The sequence below is a fragment of the Hylaeus volcanicus genome, unplaced genomic scaffold (assembly GCF_026283585.1).
Source record: "Hylaeus volcanicus isolate JK05 unplaced genomic scaffold, UHH_iyHylVolc1.0_haploid 12164, whole genome shotgun sequence".
Taxonomy (NCBI): domain Eukaryota; kingdom Metazoa; phylum Arthropoda; class Insecta; order Hymenoptera; family Colletidae; genus Hylaeus; species Hylaeus volcanicus.
The window spans coordinates 206,010-217,142 of NW_026533123.1; the positions used below are offsets into that span (position 1 = coordinate 206,010).

At 47.9% G+C, this 11,133-nt stretch overlaps 1 protein-coding gene across 1 annotated transcript in view; it reads left to right on the forward strand.

Moving 5' to 3' along the window:
* The first annotated feature begins 3,505 nt into the window (after positions 1-3,505).
* The window catches only part of LOC128882735 (uncharacterized), a 24,766-nt gene continuing 17,138 nt past the window's right edge, over positions 3,506-11,133 (forward strand). The window contains exon 1 of the mRNA XM_054134465.1: positions 3,506-3,824. Within this exon, the coding sequence (XP_053990440.1) occupies positions 3,506-3,824 (319 nt within the window). The remainder of the gene's footprint in view (positions 3,825-11,133) is intronic.

Consider the following 11,133-nt stretch of genomic DNA (forward strand, 5'->3'; position numbering starts at 1 on the left):
CGAAGATTACAGGCGTATAGTAATCAACGCTCGTCACGAACTCATTCTTATACGCGCGCACGGTGATAATAATTGCATCGTTGGAGATTCCACGCTGGAACCGGTGGTCGAATTATTAAAGGCGAGGCGAATGCCTCACGTCATACTGAATGATACGAATAAGCTATCGTTGTTGCGAATTTTGGAAAGCGGGCAATACCTAAGCATGAGTTTTCGGTCGTGGGACCTGTACGAGTACCCTTTTGTCGCAAAGTATGACAAAACATTCGTGGGCCGTTAAAACTGCGACTCAGCTGGAGAAACCGCGATACGTCATTTTTGCACTGCAGACTGGTCGAAAGAATATCATGTCTGAAGATGCGTGCAACTTCGATGCATGTAAATTGACCAACGTGAAACTTTATCTAAACTCTGACTTTTATCCATACGGTGACTTGAATCTTGATTTTGATAGAAACAGATATGCTATTCTTTTTGACATGTATGCACGTTTTCGTAAAGCTTATTACGGATACGACTGTTACGAAACGCTTTGCAACACAGACAACTTTTTGTTGCATGGACCGTTTGTAAGTCATTGATTGCTCGCGACAGAACGAATCAATCAAGAGCGCCACCGTAGATGTGCGAATAGAATTTGATTGCAAAGAAAACGTACCAGCAAATACTACCGCGTACTGTCTTATTTTGCATGATCGCGTCATCGAATACTGTCCATTGTCCAACATTCGGCGCAAAATCACATAAACTGCAGCATCAGCAATATTTGTAATATGTAAGAGATGAACACCTCGCATTGTGGCGTAGTTTCAAAGATATCGTCACGATGGTACCAACGTTTGTTGACATACAAGGGTTCACCGACAGAACCAGGTTTATCGTAAAGGAAGTGGCGGTGTTGAGAAAAGGAACCCTTCTCACCCATTACATTTTCAAAAGCCCGTATCCATGGAATTCACTATCGGCAGCCGATAAATTTCGTGCTTCTTGGGTGACGGGAAATCATCATGGACTGGGAAGATGGCTTCGTTCCATACAGTATGGCGAAACGATTGATTACAACGGCAATAGTCGATGACGATGCATGGCCTATCGCATATGTCAAGGGAAGCCAAAAACGTGACTGGTTGAAAAATCTACTTGATAGAAATGCGAATGTAACTATTGAGACCAGAGATGCTCATTACAAAGATATCGCGTGTTTGAAAAATCTTGATGTTACTAATACCATGCGATGCATAAACCATGTAACGAATTGCGCTTTACAAAATGTATTTAAATTATACAACTGGTGGTTCAAATACCAGAAATAAAAAATGTATCTATTTTTTGGAAATTGACTGAATTGTTAGCATTAGGTTTAGATGGAATACAGTTATTAATAAAAAAAAAATAGCTTGGATATATGTGTCTTTCTTTCTAGCGCATTTTCTCCCATATCATATTCTCATCCGGTGTAATGTTTCCTTCGCACGTTCTCCAATATTCTCATCACCAACGAATGATGTCACCTCTACCGTTTCTTTAATTACTGGTCCTTGAAAAATTGTATTGCGCAAATAAAAGATTTGCTGCCGGATTGTAATTTGCAAACTTTGCGTTTTTGGACCTTCTGCTCGAGGCCATCGTCGCGAGACGTTCCTACCGATATCGCGCGCTCTATAAAGATTGTAATGTAATATTAATATTATATATTGCACGGGGCATGAGTGCGAGGAAGAAAATCCTCGGGCGCGAGAGAGAGGGAACCCGCGAGGCCCGCAACGACGACCCCACTCCTGCGCGCGAAGACGGTTTCCCCCACCCTTACGCACTTATTTCGTTACATGTAAAATTTGCGTTTTTCTTTTTTACCGATCACTGATAATTACCGACCGGTGGTCGCCCCCTCGCTCATGGTTTCCCCCCTTCCCGCATCCCCTCGCCACTGGTTCCCCCCTCCGCCACTCCCCCTTCGGAGCTCCTGAGTTAGAACCCGCAAATCTTTACTACTAACAGATACGAACCGATCTCATGATCAAGTCAGTGGAAGAAGAAATAAAACACCTATGCAACAAATACATGAATAGGCTCGCAAACCATCCCAGCGACTTAGCTAAAAATCTGTACACGGAAGATATACCAAGAAGACTACACAGGAAACATCCAAGTGATCTCCTTTAAGGAGCGCATGCATTAAAATGCAACCTATTGTGGAAGCATCTACGTGTTATTCATCTAAATGCTGCTTTAACAATTTACCAAATGTCCTTCCTGGACAAATTGTAAAGTACCTAGGAGATTTAAAAAAAAAAGAATAATTGGTTGAATTTAGTACTACGTGAACAAATATGTAAGTTATTGCACGTAACTTAATAATGAATTTGTAAGAAATGTTCCATTCCCAATGTTAACCCACGAGCGAGACGGTGTATGTACGTGTGCATCGAAACAATAACATGGAACGAGCAAGAAAACCGTCATGAATATCAAATTCTGCCGAAAAGATTAGAGACTGTTCGGGCGCCGCGCGTATAAAAGGACGTATAAAAGGATCGAGCAATACGAACGAAGATAGAAACGAACGGCACGAATTATTACGTTCACGGCTACGATTTAAGGGTGCGGAGGACCCAGAGCCAAACTCCGAGTTGACTTCAGCGACAGTTGCGGAAAAAGTAGGAAACTCCGGGATAAGGACAGAGAGGGCGATACAACAATTGCAAGAGAGACGAGGACAGGGCGATTAGGCTAGCATGATTTTTTTCAAAGATATTGAAGCAAAGAATATTTTCTAATAATTCTGGTTTTAATATATTCGTTACACTTTGGCGGATGCGACTCCAAGGCCTGATGTTGGAAAAAGTATATGTAAACAAATTTCTTCTATAAGAAAAGAAAAAACGTACTTTTATTGTTTATAAAGTTTTAAGGCCGAAATTGCAAAATCAGGCCTTGGAGTCGCATCCTCCAAAGTGTAACGAATATATTAAAACCAGAATTATTAGAAAATATTCTTTGCTTCAATATCTTTGAAAAAAATCATGCTAGCCTAATCGCCCTGTCCTCGTCTCTCTTGCAATTGTTGTATCGCCCTCTCTGTCCTTGTTCCGGAGTTTCCTACTTTTTCCGCAACTGTCGCTGAAGTCAACTTGGAGTTTGGCTCTGGCTCCTGCGGACCCTTCAGCGTCCCACAGACTGCTCTGACGTGACGGGGGCCTACGTCAGACACGGAGCGGTGTCAGTTGATTTCATGAGCTATGCGCAGGCGCCCATTTGACAACGCTTCGTGTATACTTGGGCCCGCGTCACGTCAGAGCATTCTGTGGGACGCTTTATGGTTTACGATATTGTCTCACAAAATTATCTGTCTTGTATTTTATTCCGTCTTGTATTTTATGTATTCATCGGAGTATTTAATAAAAGAAATAGTTAAAACAATTCTATATCCTACATTAATAAAAGGTTAAGCTGATAGGCAACATGAAGGAAATGGTAAACCATCTAGCCATCTAGCGCACTACACATGAATTTTCCGTTCGTGTTCCAGATACCATCCTACGACCCGAACTCTCATTGTCTCTGCGTCGCCGGTGAAGTATATTGTTGGTGGCAAAATTACAATCCAAGCACCGATCCCTCCGCGGGCCCCTTGTACCTCCCATCGACGACGATAGAAAGTAATTACACACCGTCGCTGGAGGAAAGCACAGATGTCGTCGACAGTTTGGAGGCTTCCGGTGATCCAGAGGAGGAGCCTTCTGCCGTGCAACAAGAATACATCGAAATTAACGCGACGTACTCGACTACTTCCCAGCCAGCGCCGACTACGTGTCTCGTGATGGGTAATAAATCAGTCGCAGTTCGTTTCAGTCGATTCTTTCCGCGACGTTAACTGACAGGCCATCGATTTCCTGTAAAACGGCCGTCATGGTGCAATTAGTCGCACGGTGAAATTTTAATACGAAAGGGAAATAGTGGAAGGAAATTTGTTCCACGACACGTCGCCAATATCTCGAAGTTTCTATTGCGAATTTTACAAAACCGCAAGGTAGTTACTTTTGTTTGTACAGTGTGTACAGATACCTACAATGTATAGCTGAACTTTTTCGATGTAACGCACTGTTTGTACAGCTAATAAAATAATTTTTGGAAAAAAAATATAAGCGACTTCGAAAAATATTAGAACTGCACTAAAAAGTATGAAGTAATTTCTACTATCTATGGGAGTTTTCAACCGATTTTGGAGAAACTTCGCGAGGAGTAGTTTTGAAGTGTCCTCTAAATGTGCGCAAAGTTGCATTGGCGAGGGTTGACAGGAAGGGGTTAAGTCACCCCCGTAAAGAGGGGCACGTCGAAAAACGCCACTTCTGAAGAGCCCAGGGGTGACGGAAGGGGTTGAAAAAATCAAAAAAACCTTTGGGGCGACCCTCCTCGATGGCCTCAACAAAATGCACCCCTCAAAATCCCTCTCGAGCAAACCCACCCCTCACAACACCCCACCCCCTCCAAAATCCACAATTTTTGGACTTCAGTCCGGAATTTTGGCTCAATACATTCCCTGGTATCTCTTGATCCAGTAAATGCCAACGCCCACGCCGTGCGCCCCATAGGCTCCCCTTGGAAGGATGGAACAGTTCGCCACTTTTCAACACCCTTCGTAAGGGAGCACTTCCACACCTCGAAGGGCGGTGAAATTCATCATGTTTATTCTCGGTACGTTAAGGATCAATGTCATTTAAAGCTCGTTTCGAAAACTGCCCTTGGAGCTGAACAGGGTGGCCCAGAGTTAGGGGTGGTCCACCCACAGGTGTAGGGTTTGGAACGATGTTTCGTTGCGTGGAACTCATGTGATACGGTCCAAGGCATTGGAGTGACACAGTTTTGATGTCTTTTCCCCGTGTGGATAGCAGTAAAATACGAAAATGACGTTTTTTTTGGAAAACCCACCCGCGAGTTTAGGCCTGTGTACCAGGTGAATGAGTAACCCCACGTCAACGCCGTTCGTGGAAACGGACGCGCGAATGCTTTATTAACAGGTCCCCAAAAATTCAGATATTTTGAATCACGCTTTCATTGTCAAATCGGAGTAGATTTGAAAGAGTATTAAGTGGGCCGGACGGAGCCGGCATGCAGAAGTGGAGCGAGGGCCTGCAGCCGTACGTGGTCAGACCAGACCGGATTCCAATTTAACGTGGGCTGACACAGCTTTTTTCTTAATTGGGGAGACTCGGAAGTGTCACCAAAAAATACATCAAACCCGATGTCAAGCTAATTTTAAAGTGACAAATCGATTTTTGTTGAAAAATGTCGATTTTCACTTAAAAACGTCCGCTTTTCTGCATTCAAACGTCATTTCCTCCCTAAAATACCACCGTAGAATTTTTTTTGACAATACCATTCAAAAGCTGAGATTTCGAGGAAGTTTTTCCCGAGAAGTGCCTGCCAAACAACTATGTATTTAAAACCGAAAAACGGATAGAGAAAAAGCCAAATGTTTAAAAATTGTCACAATGTAAAATTTGACCTAATTTTTCACTTATTAAACCTACGTAATAAATTTTGATCTTACATCATGGAGATGGTAAATTTAACGCTCTTTCGAATGGTGTACTGATTTTTAAGTGTGCACTGTAATTTAGTGGAGTTACGGCCGTTTAAAAAGTGTCAAGTCGAAAACACAGAAAAAATATTAAAAGTGAAAATATTCGATAATAAGGCGACACAAAGAAAATGTCTAAGAGTAATTTTTTGTTGGAAATTTGTTGTAAAATTGACAACCTGCGTATGTCCGGACTTATACGTAGACACCCTGTATACATTAATACTATGCAATATCGCCATTCCCACCAAATACTACCCCAAACCTACTCAGACAATATTTCCATGCAAAGAGAATATACATTAGCAATAATCAATATTACCGCCCCCCTCTCCCCCCACAGAATGCTCCAAACCTACTCAGACAGTATTTCCGTGTAGATTATATATTCAATAACTGTATTTTATATTGTTCCCCCCCCCCCCCCCCCCGTCGCCAAAATAAATAGGTCAAAGACTCTCAGACAGTATTTCCACGTAGACAGTGTGCATTAACAGCATTCAATATTGCCGTTCCACCAAAAATTAACTCAAGCAGGAATTAAAAATTTTTAATGTTGCGTCTCCTCCGAAAATGTTATTTAATATAATATAATGTAAAGGAAATAGATATTATTTCATACTTTTAAGCAATTATATCTAGAGCTGGTGGGCATTCATATATATTAATTAACAATTATTTCATACTTGTTAGTGCAGTTTTAATGTTTTTTGAAATCGGTTATATTTCTTTTCCTCAAAATTATTCTATTTCGCACTTTTTAGTGGGAATATGTAACTAATTGGCTTCATGGAATAACAATAGTTATGAACAATATGTATATTGTTGCAAACGAGATCATTAGGAATACATGTGCAATTAAATGCGAAAGAATTCATCGGGATCGATAAATTTCTTGCCGAGCTACACCAGAGAATAGGAATTTTGCAGCAACAATGGTTTTAAACAATAATAGTTATCATCAATACAAAAATCATCGCAAAAACCTCCCTGGCAGCAAAATGTAATGGGTATCATCGATTCCATCGATTTCAAGGCGAACATACGTGAAATAGTACGCTTACTACGATAAAAACTCATATTTAGTGGTTACAATCCCTAATACGAGTTGGGGATTATATAAAATCACCGGTGAATTTGATAAATATTCCAGATTTATCACATTCACCAACTTTAGTGGGGATAATGCATAATTCCCATTTTATCACATTCACCGTAACAGATACAGGGTGATCCGCACATTAGTAGACACAATGGACAACCACAACGACGACCGTCATTGTAGACTTTATGACGGTGACCCCCGCAGCGAAAGGGGCTGTATGGGTGAAAACATGTGTGCCAAGCAGGGTTTGAATAATAATCAATTACAATTTTTTAATTAAATAATTAACTTAAACAAATTTAATCAGACAACTCAATTAATCAATATTTTACATAAATGTAATTAAAAATTATTTAATTAAAATTGAATTAAGCAGAGTTAATCGAAAGTCGCTTAATTGACGATTACGCTAAGCAGAATTAATTCAAAGCCATTTAATTGACGATTATGATATCCAAGATGGTCTCCTGATAACCAAACCTCCGGAAAGTCGTGGACGTCCCTCTGTTCAGGATCACCAGGTTACGGCGTGCCGCCATCTTGACAACCCCTCGTCGCCTGGTGTCCAGTCTGGGCATTCCCCACTCGACCGTCTTCGCGTTGAAGTCCCCTCCGACTATCCATTCTCCCGCCTGTTCAACGATGGTGTTCTTTCGTTCGGAAATCCGTGAAGCGGTCATTAGGCGAGAGGTACACGCTAACTAGCGTCAAACCCTCCCTCCTTACCCAGACGAATCCGGCGCCCGCTCCGCGGGGATCCATATCGCTGCGGTTCCCAACGTGTCGGTAAACCACGTTGCCCCTTCTCGAGCCCTGTACGGCTCAGAGAGCAGGAGGATATCGGCCTCCCGCTCCCGCCGCAGCTGCTCGAGAAGGGCGTTCGCGACCTTGCTCTGGTTAAGGTTACCCTGCAGCACCTTTTCTTTTTGTTGTGGGGAAATGAATTACACATATTTCGGATCCCCGGGGGAGAAGCCGAGGTTATGTGGGACTTGCCGGCGGACACTAAAGACCCCACGGTGACCCTGAGCTAATAGGGAGGTGGCCGGGACCTCGTAAACGAATGCAACCGATCACTTCCCAACCCATAGCATCAAAGGCCCCATCCCGGGGGGGGGGGGGGGCGGAGAGAAGATCCCCCCTACGAATTCCTATGTTAATAGGACATCGCACGGGTCACCCATACGATGTCCCCTCTACCAAGGACCGCTCGGCTGGACACCGCAAGCCCCAGCTTGCACCGCCCGCGGTCCCCGGAGACTTCCTCCATCGCTCGGACCGAGTGGCCCCAACATGGGCAACAAACACGAATCCGCCGGACGGAGGAAGTCTCCGCGCGCGGAAAGGAGGGATCGGCGGGATTTCCGGCTCCCAAACCAACCCCTCCCCCTACCCACCCCCATGGACGCCCCAAAAAGAATTGGTGCGGTCCACCAGTCGCCGGCAGAGATAGTGGGGTTCCCCGCCCCTTTGCCGCGACTGGCCCGCCCCGATGGGGGAGAACATCTGCTCTCCCCCCTATGCCCATTCCCGCTGCCACTGATTTCTGGCGGAGAGGGGGTCGGCCTCCCTCTCCCTCTTCACGGCTTCCTTCTGCGGCATAACTTCCTCGCAGAAGGAGGCTAACGCCTGACAGGACCTGTCGTCGGCAACCATGTGGTCGACCACAGCCACCAACGAGAGGTCCATCCCAATAATACCCCTTAGGACACGACGCGCCGCCGACCACGCTGGACATTCTTCCAGCGTATGCCGCGCCGTGTCCTGGGCCTCCCTGCAGCGGTGACACTGCGTCGTCGGTTCCCTCCCTATGCGACCCAGGTACTCCCCGAAACATCGATGCCCGAAGAGCACCTGAGTCACATGGTAGGTGAGCCTAACTCGCCTCCTGCACCATTCTCCCAGAATGCACCACCCCCGTATAGAAATATCGGCATATCCGAACTTCGGGCCCCCCAATATTTGGCAGCAGCCGCCCTAGGGCGGCCGCCGATTTCTCGGTTCGGGGGGCCAAGCAGCCGAAGTGCTCTTCGAAGCACCAGCGACTGTCGAGGGTTAGGCCGAGATACTTCATCTCGCCCCTCACCTCGACAGAGGCATCACCCACCTGGATCCGGAGTGAGGGCGGCAGCCGGCCTGAAGGCAATGCGTGTAACTACATTGCCTTGGTCTTGCCGGCCGCAACCTCTAACCCCAATCTCCGGATCCCACCGACGACGCAGCCCACCGCGATTGTTGTTAGGCTCATGGTCCTCCTCCATGTTTCACCCTCGGTGACCACTAACGCATAGCAGATGACCCTGACACCGAGGGGGAGGAGAGCCCACAGTACCGCGTCGTACGCAAGGTCCCACAGGAGCGGTCAAAGGACCGACCCCTGCGGGACACCGCGGTGCATCTTCTCTCTCCGCATACGATTGTACCGGCCCGGATACTCGAACCGTCTGTCCGACAGGTAGTCCCCCAACGTCACCCGGAGATAGGGGGGCACCCGAAAGAACTCCACAGCCCCCGCCACCTCATCCCAGGGCAGGATGTTGAAGGCGTTGGTGATGTCAAGACTCACCGCCAACAACACCGGGCGACGACCTCGGCCCGTAGGGAGGCAAGACGGCCAATTGCATCGACCGTCGAGCGTCCCCTCCGAAAGCCATACTGGTCGTCGTTCAGTGAGGGACCATCACGGAACATCGCCTTGCTCAACGAGGCGGTCCGCAAGGATCTTCTCAAAGACTTTTGCCGCCTCGTCGAGGAGACATAAGGGCCGGTACGCGGACGGGGAGTCGGCGGGCCTTCCATCCTTTCGGAGGAGGTCCAGCCTGGCTCTCTTCCATTCCCTGGGGAAGGTCCCCCGGCTCAGATAGGTGTTTAGAACCTGTATTAGAGCCGGGGCAAGGACGTCCAACACCAAGGCCAGAATCGGCCCGGGAACCCCATCGGGTCCCGGGGCTTTCCTGCCCCCCTCCCGGATTCGCCGGACAGCCCGGGATAGCTCCTGCATCGTGATCCAGAGTTCGTCGGTCCAGTTAAACCGGACCTGACGTGGCGGGTGTCTACCTCCACTTCCCCCACTGGGGAGGGGGGGAAAAGTGTAGCTGTAACCCGCCACAAGAACTCAGGGTCCAACGTCTCCGTCACGGGGGGTGCCCACTGGCGGAGCTTACCCAGCACCGCCTTGTACGGGCGCCCCTACGGCCCTCGTGCCCCCTCCGGAATAGGTAACTTGGAGGGCCCGCATCGGACAGCGCAGGAGGGCACCACACACGATAAGGGAGGGTCGTCGGAGGCGTGGTCCGTCACGCCCCGCCCCTCCCCACACCACCCCACCCACGTTCCCTAAGGGAAATCATTTACCTTTCGACCGGTACCCCACGGACATAAACTTTGATGAGGCGCTGGCTCGCCTCAAGGGGAGTTTAACTACCCTCCGGGGGCCGGGGTTAGCTCACACCCCTGTCCCTGTCGTTATCCCCCCCCCCCCGGCGCCGCCCGCGGGGAGACTCCCCGCACCCGGCCAATAGCAGCTGCCCGTCCCCGCAGGGGCGCGCGACGACGCGACGGGCGTCCTAGCGCCTACACCCTGCAGGCATCAGAGCTGTAGGTCTGCGCCCTTGACACCGATGTTGGCTCAGACCGCACACTTAGGCAACTTCTGGCAGCCAGTCGCCACGTGTCCCTTCTCCCCGCACCGGTAACAGTTATGCTGCCGGTCGAGACCTTTGCACCCGCGTGTCACGGGACCATAAGCAAGGCACAAGGTAACATCGTGTCACAACGGTCCTTCTTGGATAGTACTATCCCGACCCTAATTTTGCCGTGATTCATCAACCTGGCCGCAGCTCGTTCTTCCAGTTCAATGATCGCCATTTTTTGGCCTCGAGCACTCTCCTTCGTCACAAATACTTTTGCGGTTCCGGCGGAGTCGCCCAGTTCTGCTCTAAGGGGCTCTTCCACTTCACCTGCTGTGGTGAGACAGTCTGGGCGCGCCGGGTGGCCTCCGTTAGGGGAATTGCACCAGTCCTAGGAGGACTCCGTGCCAAGCTCTTCCTTGGCGTGAAAACCTCATCTTGTTCGTCAGCAGAAAAGACCTCGGCGACGAGGTCTTTCGCGCCACGGGGGCGCAAAACCCTTTCCCTTCCCGTTTGTTTGTTAGTTATATCTTCCATAATTAATTACCTGCTCATCTTACGGCGGTCCGCCCATCATCGGAGCCACACCGCAGTGTGACCACTATCCCCGACGATTGAAAAAGCCTAGTTACAAGTGTCGAAGCCGGGAAGCGGCTTGTCGGCAGGCAGCACCTATCGACACCGGATGACTCTAAAAAAAAATGTTACGGGATAGGCCCGCTCCATGAATGATGCTAAAGGTTTAACATCATCATACCACTAACAGTAACAGTAACGGTAACGGTAACGGTAACGGTAACGGTAACGGTAACGGTAAC